Source organism: Canis lupus, chromosome 2 (genome assembly GCF_048164855.1).
Source record: "Canis lupus baileyi chromosome 2, mCanLup2.hap1, whole genome shotgun sequence".
NCBI classification, from domain to species: Eukaryota; Metazoa; Chordata; class Mammalia; order Carnivora; family Canidae; genus Canis; species Canis lupus.
This window is the reverse complement of record NC_132839.1, coordinates 65,007,681-65,026,640: the sequence shown is the minus strand read 5'-3', so window position 1 is coordinate 65,026,640 and position 18,960 is coordinate 65,007,681. Positions and strand designations below refer to the sequence as shown.

Here is an 18,960-nt window from a genome sequence, read left to right as displayed (position 1 = left end):
TGGACTCAGTCTACATGTCTCTGGGCTTCACTTTTCTGGTATCTGTTAAAGGACAACCAGAATGCAAGCATCTCAGGTGTGGGGTAGATCAAATGAGGAAATCCATCCTATGTTCAAAAATTGGTAAGCATTTACTATAAAGGCAAGGGCCTCACTGGAACCTGAAGTAGGCTACACGTGTAGGTAGGGGACATCACCTCCCACAAAGAAAGGCAGAGACACAGAGGGTGGAGATTGCCTCTTAGAAGAGGATCAAACTGGTGAGCAGGAAGCCCTGTATGCCTCTATTTTCCCTAAGATTGTTCAATGAGTACCTGCAAAGGAAGCCAAGGTCATCCCAAAGCCTAATCCTAATTTAATCTCCTAATATTTCATTGTTTAAGACAAAACACCATCTTCCACAGAGCATGCCTGAGAAGAGCCAAGCCCTGGATGGAAACCTAAATATTTCTAAGTAAAAAAGTAAACTTTTAGATGATTATGCATAGTATCCTACAATCAGTCCAGTGACTCTTCAGAGAATATCACTTCAGTGAATATTGAAGACACTCATTCTTCTAGAGGGAGTGTCATTTCGGTTCTTTTCTCAATAACCAGGGTATATTGTCTAGCTCTTTGCACCATCCTTAGAAATTTCACATGGTGTCTTTTGAAAATCAGTCAGAGACCTGAGAGACAAATAGTCAAATCAAGTCAGATAGATGAGGTCACCTTTCCAACCACTGCAAAAGTCAACCTGTTTTAGGGAGAAAAAAAATGAATTTGTTCACCAAATAAGTTTCCACAGGTGAAACTAGAATCCTAGCTAGTACTTCTCTCAAGAGAGGTGCTAGAGCACAGAAATTAACAGCACAACCACTAAAACTCAACTAGCATGTTGTGTGACCTTGGACAATTTCCTTAACCCTTTGTTTCCTCAGTAAAACTGCAATCAGAGCACCCACCTCCAGAGGTGATTATGAGGCTTCCGTGAGCTGACGTACAGAAAGCACTCAGCACAGTGCTCAACACATAGTAAGCAGCCCACAGATGGAGCTACTGTCTCTGACCACCTTTCAGAAGGGCATTTACCCCTCAGTACGTGGACACACCCATAATACACCACGTATTAATCTCTCATGGCACCTCATTGTAAGACCAAGTTTGTATGTCTTCCTTCATTACCAAATTGTAAGCTTCTAGAGGACAGAAAATGTTCTAATCATCTCTGTATTTCCAGCCTCTGGTATTGTCATTGCCTGAAATATGGCAATTCTTGAAGAAATAATTGGATTTTGTTTTATGTATTAATAGTTGCCTATGTCCAGGTTCATGCTTCTACAATTTAAGTTTAAAAAAAAATTCTAGGCTTGAACTGAGAAAGAAAGAAAAAAAAGAAAGAAAGAAGGAAAGAAGGAAAGAAACCAGGCAAGCAATATCTTTGTCAGATAATGACAAAGGTATATGTAATATCTACATCAACTGAACATTTGTTAAAGCTCTGTTTTCTGACACTTTTAAAAAGAGACTGTTTTCCCAGATCAATTGTATTTTGAGACCCACCAACCAAATCCAAATAAATTTATGACTCTTGTTCTTGACAATGGATAAAGTTGGATATTTGAGGTTGTTTGTTTTATGTTTTGTTTGCTTGTTCAGAAAGGAGGTGTTCTGTGTTCCTCATGAAAAATGAGTTAATGTGGACAAATGTAATAAAAGGAGATTTATAGCCCTGTTCTCCATACAATTTAAATTAATTTCTTTCTGAAACCCAAACAAAAAGCTAAATGCATAAAAAATGCATACGGTTTTAAATCCTATATCATAATTTACACACCAGAAAGGGTGAAATTTAAATGTGCATTGATTTTAGACTGATAAGAATCTGTGTTGACTGTGAGTTGAGAGATTTTTTTTTCCTTCTTGGCCTCCTACTAATAGTTAGTTTGCAGCAATTTTTAATTAAAAACAGTTCCCATAGTAAGAACATAGTGGGGAAGAAAGATGTCAGGAAAATAAAATCAGTACAAGAGTCCTGCGATTTGTTTTCTGAAGTCATGTAGAGATTTTGAAAAATAAAAGAGTTTGGAAGTTCTCATTTTTAAAACTGCACTTTTGGTTTCATTTAACATTTTCAAAACAGCTTTCCTTACCACTACCAATACCCCCTCCCCCCACTCCGCACAACCCCCTTCGGAAAAACTTGGAAAGTTCTGGTTTAACACTGAAAATCATTCATATGAGGCAGAGTAACAGCAGCATTTTTCTTTCTAAATTTCTAGGAAAAAAAAAATCCAAGTTATCACAAAGCATTTCTCATGTTTTTCCACCTATCCAAAATACCTAATCTCATTTTAACTAGACTCCGTCTGAACATCAAGGATACTAAGCTACCCCATGAATAAACATGATGTTACAACGTGAAACCCTGGGCCTGAAGTATATAAAAATGTAACTGAAAGAGAAGAATGAGAACCCCCCACCCCCTCCCACGCCCTCCCCAGGGAGCTTGAGAGTTGAGCAGGGAGGGGTGCAAGCAGCAGATTTAAATTTCAAGGTCTTCAAACATTTTTCACGTTCATATTAAATCCTGCAAAACCAAAAACTGTAATTCTAATAAAAACCTTGTGTGTGTGGCTTCCAATTGTAATCACAGTTTTCTCTTTTGGAGTGGGATGTGTAATGTTGATAAAAGGAAAAAATAAAAAAAAAACTCGAAACAGAAGAAATGCATAATGGAACCCACACTTTCCTGGAGTTTGTGGTACTTTATTAAAATTAGTGTATTACCAGCAGAAAAAATATATATATACTTTAAAACAGCTTTATTGCAATGGAGACATGTTGGGTCACTTGAGAAAAAAAGGTACAGAAAGTTAATCTACGAGAATGAAGATTTTTTGCAACTTGATAAACTTTCTTAAATTCTATAGTAATCCAACATCAGTGAAATCCTTTCACTAAAAACGGAGGTCACTATGATGTGTCCCATATTTTACCTATATTTTCATTTCACAGACCTCAGGAAGTGAAAAAAATACTGCTTTTTGTGAATACTGAAGCTTTTTACAGAACAAATTCTGGTATCTGCAGACCATGTTTTTTCTAGCCTATCCGACTGCACTCTGTGAGCAATGCTAAACTAACTATATAATTGGGCAGTTGTGTTCTTCCCAAATACATCTGGGACAGCAAGACCATGCAAATAGGAGAATTTTGGAAGACGTCGGGTAAATCATGGTAACACACACAACATAAATGTCACCCCCTTCCTACTGCCTGGGAATTATAGTGACCAACAGTGACGCAAAGCTCAAAGAGTTTCTCTTAATTTCATTTAAAGCCGGGGAGGCGGGGGAGTACACCCACATATTTCTTTATGAAATTCCACTGAGATTCTGACGTTGCAAATAAATTTTATTTCCCAATAGCATTTAAAACATATTTTGTGTTGTTTTGGTTTGCTCTGTGATACATTCATATTCCTTTTAAAAGGCTCTATAATCTCTTAGACATTTGGTTTCCTTTGCCACAAAGATTAGGCACCTAAGTCACATCATGGTAAAATAAAGGTGGAGAATGTCCCCACATGAACACTTTTAGGGGAATGGGAGGCAGATTCCCAAAGCAGCTTCAGGGCATAGCAGGACCCCAGAGGCACTAGGATTGTGTTTCTGGGGAAAGGTGCTAATTCCAGTGACATGGTTCTCAAACTCTCTCCTCTTCCACCTACTGACTCATTGACTGGCAAGTTAACAAATGTTTACTGAGTACCTATTTTGTCCCAGGAACTGGGAGCTCCGAGCGCTACTTTAAAACAAGATTGGCAGAGTCTCTGCCTTCAGCTTTTTCTCCACCATGACTTCATTGTTTTCAGTACTGTTTGTGAGTTTGAACTGAATACCATGAGCAAAGAAATGTCTGTGCTCTTCATGCTGGGTTCACAATACTTTCTCGTACAAAAGAAAACCAAACCCAGGATTTTTGTAGCATTTGAAATTTTGGAGAATTTTAGGGGTACCACAAGGTAATTTTCAAATGAGGAACCATTTTCAAATGAGGAACCATGATCTATGCCAAATAGTTTTAGGAAGTGACAGAAACAAGAAAGGAACAGGATTACCTCCCAATCCAAAGCTCTTTAAACTCTCATTACCCAGTTTCGGAAGGACTTTGATTTGATTTAATTGGAAGAAATGCACCAATCACAGGACAGAATGCCTGGGGGAGGGAGGGTTAGCTATGGAAGGATAGGTAAACCCCATGGTTCTTTACCACTTTCTTTCCTTTCCATAAAGAATGAGGTTTCTAGGAAATTTCAATGAACTTGATTATAATTTACTCATCAACATTGATTTACTATGATTTCTTCCTAGCCAAGTCTATGTTCAAAAAGGAATGGGGCGGGGGGCGGGGGCAGCTCGGGTGGCTTCAGCCCAGGGCATGATCCTAGAGACCCAGGATCAAGTCCCACGTAGGGCTCCCTACATGGAGCCTGCTTCTCCCTCTGCCTGTGTCTCTGCTTCTCTTTCTCTCTCTCATGAATAAATAAATAAAATCTTAAAAAAAAAAAAAAAAGGAATGGGGACTTGAGAGTCTTACTCAAATTGTGTGTGTGTGTGTGTGTGTGTGTGTGTGTGTGTGTGTGTTGTTAGGAATCAATGAAATAATACCATGTAATATAGGATCAACAACCAGAAGACAGAGGAGAAAAAGGTGAGTCTCTCTTGCCAAAAAGATTGAATGCATTGGTTAAGTTGCAAGAGTCACTCAACAATCTATTTGATTTTGTGTGTGAATAACCTGGTAACTCTTGCTGGGTATTATTATATTTTGTTTCAACCGTCTCTAGGATTCAGAACAACTTCATCATCAATAAACATAGTTCGGTGAAGGCACAATCTAACTTTCTCATGAAAAGTTTTTTTTTTTATCTAAACATTTTCTTTTCCAATTACAAACTGTGACCAAAATTTAATACCTAATGTTATATTTAAATATCTTAGGAGAAATTATTTTATTCTCTCCTTTTTTTCATATGAAATGAAAACAAATTGATGGCCTTTGGGTTCATGACATCTTTTACTGCTTGGCAAAGAGAAAAGAAGTGTCAGGGCAATTATTTGGATAATTGTAAAAAAGATCTAATTAAGGGGGGTAATGTTCGGGGCTGACTCTAGAACATACCAGAAAACTGTTCACAGTACTTTTTTGTCATGGTCAGAGAGGTTTTAAAAAAATCTTTAAGATTTGTCACAGCAAGCTTTCCTCTCCTGTTTCTTGGCTATGAAGCTGTTTTTTTCTACTCAGAGGAAAATCTTTAAAAGTAATACCCCATAATCCAAAAGATAGGAGTTCTTGAGTTCAGCTCTCACAAAAGATAATGTGACATTTTTTAAGAGACATACTACAAATGAGGAACTTTTCGAAGGTTTTTCTCTCAAATGGGAAACAAATGTGGGATCTTTCTGCATCTGCAGATTTTCGTGAGGGCCAGGACAGGGAAGCGCCCCAGATAACCTAGCTCTGAACTGGCCAAGTGATAATTTTGGAGCACAAGGGAGCACAGATATCAAGGAAAACTGCCTGTTCTCCTAACCAAGGAGGATGGCAGCAAAACCTCATTCCACAACTTCTCAGAAACTTTCTAAAACCTAAGCTGGACGCAGGTTATTTTTAAATCCTGCTCAAGAACCAAGCCTTAATGGCCCTCGTTCTCCAGTTTTCAACCAAGTATATTTTTAAGACCCCTTGAACTCCAAATTTGTATGGCAATTAATGTGCATCTGAAGTACAAGACATTTCCTATCTCCCTAATTCTGATAAGCAGGCTATGACAACCAATAGTTTATGCAAGAATTTAAGAATCCAACAGATAGTTCCAAAAACACTGAATGAAATATACAACCTTGCAACACACACGACAAAACACAGGAATATCGTTTACTGCCAACAGGTCAGCGCCCTAAGCAAAACAGGGTTTCACACTTCTGTGAAAGCTACGGGCTTCTGAGAAGAGCAACGGTATCATCAATGATATTTAACTTCTATGATGTATGAATATATAAAGAAAATAGCAGTGCTAAAGACAACCCAGTTTAAAAAAAAGAAAAATCAGTCCTTGTCCAGCAGTTAGCCAATCAGAAAGCAGGTCACATCTTGTTAGCTGTATTAAATACATCAAGCGTCCTGAATTCTCCTGGCTCTGTTGACAATTTAGGCAAGTATGTTTTATTTTATCATACAACATTGATTTGAGTCCCCCTTCCAGAGCTGAGAGTCAGTCTCCAATCTAAAATTCCAGCAAAGCTATTTCCCCAAAGCTCTTTGCCATCAACCCTCTGGGTATTTGCACTCTGGCAGAGGAGACGGGATTCCCAGCGATTTCTACTTCCTCAAGTGACTTTGGTGCACCTACAACTAACTCCTGCTCAGAACACTTCAGCACAAAGCCCCCACTTGCAGGCAAAGGGACAGCCCGGCAGCAAGACCTGCCAGCCCAGCTAGCACAGAGAAAAAGTCAACTGGCATTAAATATTTAAATTGCAGGAGGCAGTCTGGAGTTTTGCATTTACAAAGTTCTGAAAGTCCTGTTCTCCTCTCAGCTCCCAGAGTTGCTGGCCGGGGAGGCAGAGGCTCGCTCCCTCTCTCAGGCACAGGATTACAAATATGCAAAACTCGAGCTGACTTGAATGCAGAGCCAGCTCCGAAGGAAGGTAGAGCTTCTGGGGAGACACTCCCATCAGCGATCAGAGAAAGTGGAGAACCCCCTTGCCCCGAGCAACTGGTTTCTGAATTTCACACGGAAATACACAAACAATGTGTCCCTCCAGGGCTAGTTCTGAAAAGTGAATGGGGTTACCCCGCTGCCCCCTCCACCTCGATTTTGCTGACTTTGAAAAGCAAATGCAGGTCAAAGCAGACTTCCTCGGGGATTTGTGGGAAAAAAAAAAAATCTCTTTTGCCAGATGCAAATGATCCCCCAGATCCCTTGGAATTGTATCTCACGAAACGCCAGCGGGACCGACTTCCGAGCCTGCAAGCCCCAGAGTTGGGGAAGAACCAGCATTTCTGGAGACCCGGCAGGCGAATCAAGTGCCGGGCTGTCTATTTCAAGATTCCGGCAGAAACTGTCCCCAGCTCCAAGAGTTGCTGCGCCTGGAAAGCCAGCGTCCAAACTACTGGATTCATCCTGGCGCTCGTTTCCACGTCCGCGGTAGTATCTAGTGGGACACTTCCCGCAGAATTCAGCCAGCGACCCAGGAAAAGCCCATGCACAGTTTAAAAAAAAAAAAAAAAATACAAACACACACACACACACACACACACACACACACACACACACACACCCGAGGTTGGAGTACTTACCTCTGTGCGAGACTGCAGTCTCTTGTTCATCTCATAGATTCGGTACTCTGGCTGTACCATGTAGGGTGTATGTCTCCTATAAAATGGGCCGAAAGGAGAAGAATAGAAGGGGTCATGTGGTGTGCTGGACATCTTGCCTGCTTGTCGAAAATCAAGCTAAACAGAGTATCAGTAACGTCCATGCAGAGCACATGGGCTGTGTTCCTCACAGTACAAAGTAGACGCACGCACACGCTCACACACACACACACACACTCACACACACACACACACACACACAGAGGCGGGCAGGCAGGCAGGCTGAACACACTGGCTGGGAACTGCTGTTGGAGCCCTCTATAGCAGGAGAGGAGAGGGAGAGCGGGAGGGAGGGAGGGAGGAGGGAGGGAGCACGGGAGAGGAGGGAGAGGGAGAGAGCAGGAGCTTCAGGGAGGGAGGGAGGGAGGTTGGTAGGGAGGAAGGGAGGGAAGGAGGGAGGGAGGGAGAGAATGAGAGGGGGAGAGAGAGAGAGAGAGAGAAGCTGGATAGCTTTAGGCACCACTGCTTGTTTTTAAAGAAGCAGTTTGTGGAGAGGTCATTTCCTGTCCACACTGTAGACTAGTTCAAAAATACAATTCTCCTCACAGTCTGACAGAAGTCTAAGGCTTGGTTTTAATTTTTTTCCTCCAGCCAGGACCCCTCACAACCTGATTGCTGAGCTTGTTAGCATATAGGTGGTTTAACCGCTGCCTGAGCCACTCACCCCTGACAGCCACACGGTTGTAATGTATCAGAAATGTGATTGCTACAAAATACAGCAACACCGCACCCTGGTCCCCCGTATCAGAGCCGGCGACTCACTCGCATGCCAAGATTTCCCAAGCGCTCATCTCCCTCTATAGTTTTGGTTTTACTTGCTGTTGTTCTAAGGGCTTGTTCCAGCCTTTGCATTTCGCCCCCTCCTCACCCTCGCATTTCACCCCCTCCCCATCAACCCTCTTCCCAGCCTCTCCCCCTCTTCTCCAAAGGCTTCACTGGGGCAGGTTTAAAGGGGGCCTGGGTTCAGGTTACGGAAGCATTTTCAGGTAAAAACAATCATTTGGAAGGTGGAATGCCTCAGTTACATCCATGGGGCAGTGGCTTTTTGTTGTTGTTGTTTTTTGTTTTTTTTTCCTTCTTGGAAAGAAACAAAAACAAAAACAAACAAGCAAAAAGCTACTCCCAAAGCCAACCTCCGAATGAGATAGGAAAAGCAAGAAGGAGAGAACACCCACAAAAATGACCATGGAAAATTCAGTTGAGTAGGAAATTGCAGATAATTGAATGGCTCATCCCCAAATAACATGTCCAACTCTGATGGAGGCAAGGTCTTTATTTTACAAGATTGGTCAAGAACATAAATCTTTTTGCAACTGAGGTATATGATAACGGGAAGTAAATCTGCAAGGCTTAGGGAGGGGTAAGGGTCTCTACAGGGAATTAAATGATCTATATGACAATCAAATTCTACTGGAACCAATGATAACCAGACATATACCCTTAAACAAAGCCCAGACACGGAAAATGTAAATGTATTGAGCTAATACCTAGCTAGGTCTGTGGTATTACGAAAAGGAAGCAGAGACCACCAAAAAGGGTGTTGCGTGCAAGACCTGAATGTAAATGCATGCAAATGAGACATTTCTTCTTTTTAATAAGCAGATTAATTAACTTTCTGCCCCAATCATGGCTTGGGGTATCTCCAAGTCACTAGCCAACAGGGGATAAGGTATTGCTAATTCTGTAATTTACACTCTTAAGAATACTCAGGAGGAGAAATACCCCCAAATTGTTGTCTTGATCAGTCCTATTCTGTGATTGTATGAAATGTTTGCAGAGTCCACCCCAAACTTCCAGTGCAACCCAACACAGTAATGTCCCTTGCCAGGATGAGATTAGGGGAGGCATTACACTAAGGCTGCTTGGAACTTGTTCACGAAGACCCCAGGGCAAGCCAGCATGCTTGGTTTCAGGTTTCATTACAAATCCAAAAGCTGGACTAAATTTGCTGCAAGGTTTGTCAAAACACACAACCTTCTAAAGACAGCATTTCAAACAAATTTGGCTTGATTTATGTTTTGGAATGATGGCCACTGCAAAATCTAACGGCTCCTTGTGTTTAGATTCCCAAACTAAAAGACGCTCCAAGAGTTTAGTGCCTGCCCGAGTTTGTGTTTACGTGGCTGTTTCGGAAGAAGCAAAGTAACACCTAGCAGGCATGTACAGCCCAATATTGATCCAAAAAAAAAGGAAAAGCTCAAAAATCCATTTAGGGAACTCCTTTCTAATAAGGTTAAATTTTACTCTCATTAATTCTTGCAGGCCATTCCAAGTTATCATTGGAAATATTGCTTCCTGTTCATACCTAAAGACTCCAAATTCAGAAATATCTGAAAGTTTATAATGCTTGGGCCACATAGTTTTTCATCTCTGCTACTTCCAGAGTCTCCAAACTGGCCTCCCTGCTCAGATCCACAATTCTTTTCTAACTTGTGATTCATCCTTGTTATAATCGGAATGTTGACTGCCGAAAAGAAAACCTGCTCTTGCCCCATATTTTCCCTTCAGTGTTTCCCTGCCCCAAGTAAAAAAACGTCCGTGCTCCTTAGCTTGGCACACAGGGCTCCTTAAGACCTACACTCTCGCTCTCGTTCTCGCTCTCTGTCTCTATCACACACATACACACCATTTACTTGCTTGCTTGTTTGTTGTACCTGGTCTTCCTACAGTTACAATCTTGATTCATGCATGCACACATTTGTACTTTTATCCCTTGTTTCCTTGCAACTCCTACTCATTTATCTATCCAATTAAATTGTCTCCTCTCCTCTGAATCGTTTCATTCTTCCTTCACTAATTCATTTATTCCACAGATATTCCATTCACAGTAGAAAGGGGCATGGACCATATCACTGGCCAGAGCACTTTCCAACCCTGCTTCTGCCACTTTTCTGCCCTAAGAGCTTGAGTCAGTGACTCCACCTCTCTGTAATTCGGCCACCCCATTTTTAAACTGGAGACAAAGAGAGTAACAATCCAAAGACTGTTGTAAAGGATTAGATGAGATAACGCACTATGATGTATTAGAACCCACACATATAAGTTCTCAAAAAATATCATGCTTGGCAGCCCGGTTGGCTCAGCGGTTTAGCACCGCCTTCAGCCCAGGGCGTGATCCTGGAGACCCCGGATGGAGCCCCACATCAGGCTCCCTGCATGGAGCCTGCTTCTCCCTCTGCCTGTGTCTCTGCCTCTCTCTCTCTCTCTCTATATATATATATATATATATATATCTTGAATAAATAAAATCTTAAAAAAATATATCAGGGATGCCTAGGTGGCTCAGCGGTTAAGCGTCTGCCTTTGGCCCAGGGCGTGATCCCGGGATCAGGGATGGAGTCCCATATCGGGCTTCCTGCAGGGAGCCTGCTTCTCCCTCTATGTCTCTGCCTCTCTCTGTGTGTCTCTCATGAATAAATAAATAAATAAATAAAATCTTTAAAAAATATATATATATGTCATGTTTATTGGTAACCTAATATATGCTTGGGTGCTAGGGAACATTGGGAGGCGAAGGTGGATAGTAGACAGGCTCCCTGCCTTTCTGCCCCTTGCAAGTCACTGACAGTAAGAGGGGAGACCACATAGGAGAACTAAAAAGACTCTGGAAACATAATTTCAAATGGTAGTGTGTGCTGGGGCACCTGGGTGGCTCAATGGTTGAGCGTCTGCTTTTGGCTCAGGTCGTGGTCCCAGGGGCCTGGGATCGAGTTCCACATTAGGCTCCACACAGGGAGCCTGCTTCTTCCTATGTCTGCCTCTCTCTGTGTGTCTCTCATGAATAAATAAATAAAATCTTTAAAAAAATTTGTAGTGTCTGCTATGAAGGGAATACAGTAGTTCCCCCTCATCCGAGGGGGTACGTTCTAAGACCCCCCAGGGGATGCCTGAAACTGCCGGTAGTACCAAACATATATATATATATGCTATGTTTTTTCCTACATGTACATATCTCTGATAAAGTTTAATTCATAAATTAGGCACAGTAAGAGATGAACAACAATAATAATAAAATAGAACGATTATAACAATATACTGTAATAAAAGTCATGTGACTATGGTCTCCTCTCAAAATATCTTACTGTACTGTACTCACACCTCTTGTGATGATGTGAGATGATAAAGCCTCTGTATGATGAGAGGAAAGTAGGCGAATGACATAGGCATTGTGACGTAGTGCTGGCCTACCATGATGTGCTGACCATTCGTCAGGAGGAGGAGCATCTGCTTCTGGCTCACAGCTGACGGCTCGTAATTGAAACTGCAGAAAGCAAATCCAGGGAGAAGAGGTGCATAGGTACTGCTGCAAATAAAAGCAAGAGATGGAAAATAATGTCCCCATTTGGGTCAGCACTATATCTTCTGTATTCTTCCATTGGAGAATTTACATGTAAATGTGCTAACTGCTGCTGCCCTATGTGGGAGGCACTGTGCTGAGTGGTTTACACAAATATTCTTTACTGATCTCACCATAAACCTATGTGATTGATTCAACCACTCTCCCCATTTTACAGATATGGAACCTGGTGCTTCAAGATGCTATGAAACTTCTTCAAGGGCATACAACTAATAAGTGATAGGGACAAGATTCTAATGCATTTTGCTGCTGGAAGCCCAGGTCCATCTTCATCATTGGCGGCATCTCTGTTCTTCGACCCCAGTGGCCAGCATGGTACCAAGCCCACAGTAGGTGCTCAAACCATATACACCTAATTAAATGGAAGAGAAGACAAGAGGATGAAGTGTGTCCCATTACCTGGATTTTATTCTTTGTCCTTCTTAATTTCAGGCATTCATTGTCCCCTGCCCCCATTTCTACCCATTCTCCCTGAAGCCTTGCCAAGTTACTCCCACTTTTCTTACTGTCCCAAATCTTCCAGAACATACTCCTAAAATTGCACAGTTAGGTCTTTAACGCTTTGCACAATTAGGTCACCTGGTTGGTTTTGTCACTTCCCTATTTCTTGAGGGACCAACTATGACTCATTTTATTCTGGCCCAGGGCTGAGGATGATAAGTGAGAGAAATGACACGCTCATTTTAAGGCTGCAAATCAATTCCTTTGGGAAACCATAGGGAAATTCAATAAGCAATGTTTGTATACCATAGAAGAATGTACAAGCCTAACCCCTGGTGTCACAGTTCTATTTCCCCCAAAGACTGAGCCATGAGTTTACATATAATTTTGTATGGTGAGTGTTAAATAGGCTCCAAAAGTCCTCACACAGACTTTCGAGGTGACTTAAAGTTGGCATGACCTTTACACTTGGGACCTCATCTTGCTATAGTCACACTAGGCTTAACCCACAGAATGTTTATTTTTCCTTTAATTTGAAATACTTGCCAACAGTTTCCAAAAATAAAGAAGTTCATATGAAATCCAGATTTTCAGGCAGCCCGGTGGCTCAGCGATTTAGCGCTGCCTTCAGCCTAGGGCATAATCCTAGAGACCCGGGATTGAGTCCCATGTCGGGCTCCGTGCATGGAGCCTGCTTGTGTCTCTGCCTCTCTCTGTGTCTCTCATGAATAAGTAAATAAAATCTAAATAAATAAATAAATAAATAAATAAATAAATAAATAAATAAATAAAATCCAGATTTTCATCTTGTCTTGAAAAATCATAAGCTCTGGCAACCTTCGGCTGCATCCCCGCCTGCACGGCGGCATGCAGTGGGACCTGACAATTAGCACTTGTGCCTCCTCACTCGATGGCCCTCTCCAGCCGATGTCCCTAATTTCCATTTACCTGACTGATCCCTTCAGGTATTAAAATCATTGTCCTTTTTAAAATCTATTCAATTGCACTCTCTCCAATTCTCTACAAGCTCTGTTTGCTTCAGAAGGCTAGTTTTCTTACCATTCTTCAGTTCCCCTCTTGGCTCTCCTTCCTATTGCTGTGCCCTATTTCTTTCTGCCCCTTCATCCTATAAGTATCCAGCTAACATACATGTGCAAAATACACCTGAGATGTGGCAGGGGGATAAAGACAACCAAAGATATAGAAGTGATTTCTATAGATATGATCTCTGTTTTCAGGTGACTTAGAGATATATGAATGTGTGCTTCCTTCTTTGATGACAAGTATATATTCAACTCTTACACTGTACTAAGTACTGTGCCAGGTGCCGAGCATATAGCTACAAGAACAATAAACACAGAACCAATCCCCAACTCCAGTGTCTTTATGTTAGAGAAGCAGCCTTGAATAATCTTTTAGGGGATGAACTTTGGAGCCTCACTGACTTGGCTTGAATCTTGAATTCTGCATATATAGCTGTGTGACCTTGGGCCCTTAACCTCTCTGTGGCACAGTTTTCTATTCTGTAAAATGAGGCAAATAACAATCCTCTGGTTCTTTTGAGAATTAAGTAAGTTATTACATGTCAATTGACTGGAAGAACGTTTGGCATTTAGTAAGTGTTCACAATACTGTTATTATAAGAGGAGGTGACAGGGATTCCCCAATCTCAGAAATAAATGTAAAAGCGACACTGTGAAACTTAATAGACAGGTTGGGATAAGGAAGAAGGAATTAACAGTAGAGGTATGAAAGAAAAAAAACCTAAGGCATGCCTTTCCTAAGGCATAATATGGTAGACATCTTCAAACTTATAAATGAAATGCTAATCTACAAAGAGCCTCCAAGGAAGGAGGGATTCATTCAAAATACTTAAACCAAGGAAGGCTTCTCAGAGGAGAGATGGCATTTGTGTTTAACTCAACAGATTTGTCAGAGAGATAGACATGAAAGTCTGAGAAAGGTCCTGCCAAGCCGAGGAGACACCATGGAAGTGAACCTGTTTGAAATCAAGCAAAGTCAAGAAACTTTGAGAAAGTAAACAGTAAGAAGCTGTTGAAGCTCAATTCTGGAAGACTGAAATACCATTTTAAGGAAAGTACAGTTTATTGCATGGGCACCAGGGAGTCAGAAAACGACAAGATAAGTGCTTTGTTTGAGCAAGATGACTTGCAGACATGAGGACAATAGATCGGACTTAGACCCAAGGATTAAACTCTGCTTTGGGAACTTGGTTTCACTCAAAGGCATCCCTAACATACATTTGCTCAGAAACTTCTCTCTGAAACATCTCGGACAGAAGACCCAGAATAGAGGCTCTTGTTGCTCTTGGCTCTCACCTAGAATTAAAATGACTGATGACTTTGTGGGATCCCTAAAGGCCATCTTCTCATTGGTACCAGTCATCATGGCTCAGGCATTTAAAACTTATAAATGGAGTTAGTCTGTGGTTGAGGAGGGCATTGCTGACTGTGCCAAGAGCTTGAAAATCTGTCTCCACCCTGCAGTTTTGAAGACATATTGGGTTTCCTTTCTTGTGGTGTTCACTGTCATTCTCTAATGTCCTCTTGACTAAACCAAATCTAATAAGTAATTGTAATGACTAAGGAAGGCAGTAGCCACTGAAAACAACTCACTTCTCAAGTATTAACTGTAAAATCCAGCCCACAGCCTGGACCATCCAACATTTATTTCATCACTCCAGAAGTATTCGCTGAGGGCTTACTGTGTGCTGGACCCTCCCCCTTCAGACTCTGTACGATCTGGCCCTACCCTTCCAGCCACATCCATACCTTGATTTCTTCTCATGACTCTCTTACCACTTCATTCCCAGTACACATCAAACTCATTCCTCTAGATTCTAGAAACCCTTCTCTCTTTGTCCTCAGCATGACTATGTCCTCCTTAGCCTTCAGTCTCAGCTCAAGATGTCACCTCTCTGAAGTGGTCATCCATAGCCAAACAATCTAAAAACCCATCCCTGATCCCTTGCTTTCTAACTCTGAATTCTGTTGGTTCAGTCTTTACCACTGATCACTATTTGTAATCAGGTCTGCATTTGCTATTTGCTTGTATGTTGCCTGTTCACTATGAGCTTGTAAATTCTATGAGTGTGCATGATGTGTTAGTTTTATCCACCCATTCACACTCAGAATTTAATGCGCTGCCTGGCACATGTGGGTGTTCAGTATATTTTTGTAAAATAAATGGATGAAAAGTTATCAGAATGAATCCCAAGAGAGCCATCCTAGCAATTTGCATTCCCTAATTCCAGGCCAGGCTCTCCATTTAATAAGGATGCATGAAAGCTCTTACTCATTCATTCATTTATTCATCCAGAAACTATGTATTAAGTACTTATTACAAGTCAGGTATCATGCTAAGTACTGAGTAAAACAATGGGCAAATTTTATGACTTCAGAGACCCCCTTCCCAGGATCAAGTTATCTATCAGGGCCTTTGTTGTCATGAATAGTTCAATGTCCAAGAGATCTCAGAGCTGCTATTGAGATGTCTGTAATCGGTTTCCAACCCACAAGAGACCATGTGGCCAAGTGTCAAAGACACTGCACTCTGGATCTAGTTTTGTCACTTTCCCATTGGGTGAACTGAATTCCACACAATTCCTGTAGGACTGAAGTTAGTTTTAGTTTCTTTATTTGTAAAATGGAGGTAATAATCCTAACGTCATAGGGCCATTATGGGAATCAAGGAAGAACACTTAATAACAATAACTAATCTCTGATATAGCTGTTATGAAATGTCAGGCATTGTTCTAAGCACTTTGTAAAGATTAACTCATTTAATCCTTACAACAATCCCATTAGATAAAGACTATTGTTGTTCCTATTTTACAGATGAGGAAGCATAAGCACACAGAGGCTTCATAATTTGCCCCAGGTTACCCAGCTGGTAATTGGTGGGATGGGAGCTGGACCCAGGCAGTCCGACTTCTCTCTGTTGATGCTGCCAACCAATATGGTCCACAACCTTTGTCTATCTCCACACTAGGTCATGAGATGCTCAAGAACAGAGAACGGACCTTTCCTAGTATATGGCCACATAGACATGCAACACGTATTGTCATGAAGAAACAAAAATATAAATGAGAGGATACAAGGTATCATTTGTGACTCTTTTGTTTACAAGTAAAAGAAAACTTACTCTCAATGCCATAAGCAAAGAAGAAAAAAAAAAAACGTGAATTTATTGGCTTACGTCATTGAAAAAAGTTGAAAGATCTGAGTTCAGTTACAATAGGATCCAGGGGCCCACATTAAACTACACAAGCTTTCCTCATTCAATGACAGACAGGCTTTGTCCACATGTGACCACAGGCAGGACTGAGCCTTTATCTGTCCAAATTAGCCTAGCCAAGAGAGAAGTTTCCTCCATGAGAGTACCAATAAAAACGTCAGTGTTCACTCTCACTGCCTGGTTTGGACATAAATACCCACATCTAAACCAATCGTTGTGGCCAAAAGAGTGGTCAGTCTTAGGTCACCTGTTCCTTTCCAGCCTGAGCCAGAGTTCATCCTTCTAAACCTGGGGGCCTGACTGAATGGCTGGGTCCTTAGCAGAAGGGAGGAATATCGGGTTAAACTATGTCCACCCAAAATGTATAACCCTAACAAGTCCTAATCCTCAAAACCTGTAAATGTGACCTTATTTGTAAATGAAGTCTTCATGGATATAGTCAAGTTAAAATGAGATCTTATTGGATTAGGCTGGAGACACAGAGACGCAGAGAGGGAAGGCATGTGAAGAGGGAGGCAGAAACTGCAGTGATGCCATTCTAGGCCAAGGAGCACCAAGGATTCTGCCAGAAACCACCAGAAGCTAAGAAGCAAGAAAGGATTCTTTGCTAGAGCCTTCAGAGGGAGCATGACCCTGTCCTCTAGAACTCTCAAAGAATGCATTTCTGATCATTTAAGTCACCCAGTGTGTGGTACAGTAGCCCCGGAACTTTAATAGACGGAAAATGGGTCTGGTAGGCAAAGCTACTGATATCCAAGCACAAAGATGCCTGCAAAAAAAAAAAAAGAAAAAGAAAAAGAAAAAAAAGATGCCTGCTTAGCTCAAAACAATGTGAGTTGGAAGGCAGTGCAAAGAGACCCTGTGTGTTGTCTCTTCTTGTACTAATAAGAGTAATAACAATAATAATAATAGCATCGTTTACTGATTGCCTACTAATTGCCATGCAAATGTAGACTTTGGTGCTTTACATAAAATTATCTTTCACCATGCCCCTGCTGAGTTAGATATCTTTCCTTCTCTGCATGAAGGAGCTACCATACACAGAATATGGTCCTCGTTCTGAAATTATGGGTAAGATCCCTGAAGGCCAGTTCTGTATCTTACTAATCTTTATATGGCACCCTCTCCCCAAATCACAAACACATGTGCACCTGTATCACACCACCAAGCTGTGTTTGTACAAAATAAAATGGATGGTAAATATTTCACAAATGGATAAATGGTAGCCTGTGCTAGCTAAATCTCTCACTGTTACACAATTTTTTATTTTCTAACATACTGAAAGCTATGATCTGAGATCTCACTTTTTTCTCCTGCTCTGTTTCACCCCACCTTACTTTCAGGGCTGTCCTCCCCCCACCCAAACCTGCTGGAACTAGCTTCACTCATCTGGATTTCAGTCCCCTGCCTCCCTCTCCTTCCCTGGGAGCTTCACAGAGCTTCACAGTGCAGATAGGCTGCAGACCTCAGGACTCCAGCAGACAGGCTGAAAGCTGGAGGAAAGACTGCGGGGCTGCACAGTCTCCTAAGCCTGCCAAGGATGAACTTCGATGGCGCAACTCGGACCTGGACAATCATTCGCGAACAAAGGAGCCCAGACGCCTGTGCCTGCTCGGAATTGACTTCTGAGTCCTTCTATTATTGAAACTGACATCGGATGTGCGTGTGTGTGTTTCTTTCATAAAAGCCCTATCCTAATCCAAGATCAAACAATTTATTTTGGAAAATAACTGCACATAATGGTACATTTTCTAGAACTGGCCAGGTTCCCCCTGTCATTTGCCATAGGCTTTGAAGTGTTTAATAGCTAAGGTAACTTAAAGAAACTCCCATGTTCCTGAAAACTGCACTTAGTGTTCCTACCATTTGCTAAGGACTTATCATTTACCCACTGCTTTATCAGTCCACTTTTTGCTTTTATCTGCTTATTTCCCAAGTGGATTGTCATTACCATGTTCTCTGCACATCGTTTTTAAGACCTGTGGAGGATTTCCTTCCATGAATCGACCGTAACTGATTGAACTGTCCCCTAGAGTTGATATTTGCATGATTTCCAATTTTTCTCTAATACCATTCTTTTTTTTTCTAATACAACAATTCTTGAATGAATATTATCCTATCCTTTTCCCCAGATTTATTTAGGATAATTGACCAATAAAAATCATATCTACTTAGGGTGTACAATGTGATGATTTGATATATATACATGCTGTGAAATGTTTCCCACAATCAAGCTAATTAACACATCCATCACCTCACACGGTTACCCTTTTTTGTGTGGCGATCTATATCTTTTGGTACATCCACATTTATCACAACAGAATTCTAAAAGTAAACTCATTTTAAGGCAAAGGTTATGTGCTTGGTAAACCTTTAGTTGTGCACTTTGCCAAACTGCCCTATAAATGACTTAGATGGATCTAGTCCACCAGCATGATTCATACCTGTGAAAGAAGTTTTACATAATACTTCACAGTATG

At 41.4% G+C, this 18,960-nt stretch overlaps 1 protein-coding gene and 1 long non-coding RNA gene across 12 annotated transcripts in view; one reads left to right on the top strand and one right to left on the bottom strand.

Moving 5' to 3' along the window:
• The window catches only part of LDB2 (LIM domain binding 2), a 375,018-nt gene extending 367,150 nt beyond the window's left edge, over positions 1-7,868 (bottom strand). For 8 of the 11 annotated variants that reach the window (XM_072804720.1, XM_072804727.1, XM_072804733.1 and 5 more), the window contains exon 1: positions 7,348-7,868. In XM_072804720.1, coding sequence (XP_072660821.1) covers positions 7,348-7,479 — 132 coding nt within the window. In that variant the 5' untranslated portion in view covers positions 7,480-7,868. The remainder of the gene's footprint in view (positions 1-7,347) is intronic. The other 3 variants (XM_072804724.1, XM_072804728.1, XM_072804735.1) reach the window with 1 other exon arrangement.
• A 3,766-nt stretch (positions 7,869-11,634) lies between these two features.
• LOC140610392 (uncharacterized) lies at positions 11,635-18,164 on the top strand. Its single transcript, XR_012012063.1, has 3 exons — positions 11,635-11,722; positions 11,940-12,111; positions 17,824-18,164. It is a non-coding gene; the product is annotated as an uncharacterized lncRNA (long non-coding RNA).
• The last annotated feature ends 796 nt before the right edge of the window (positions 18,165-18,960 follow it).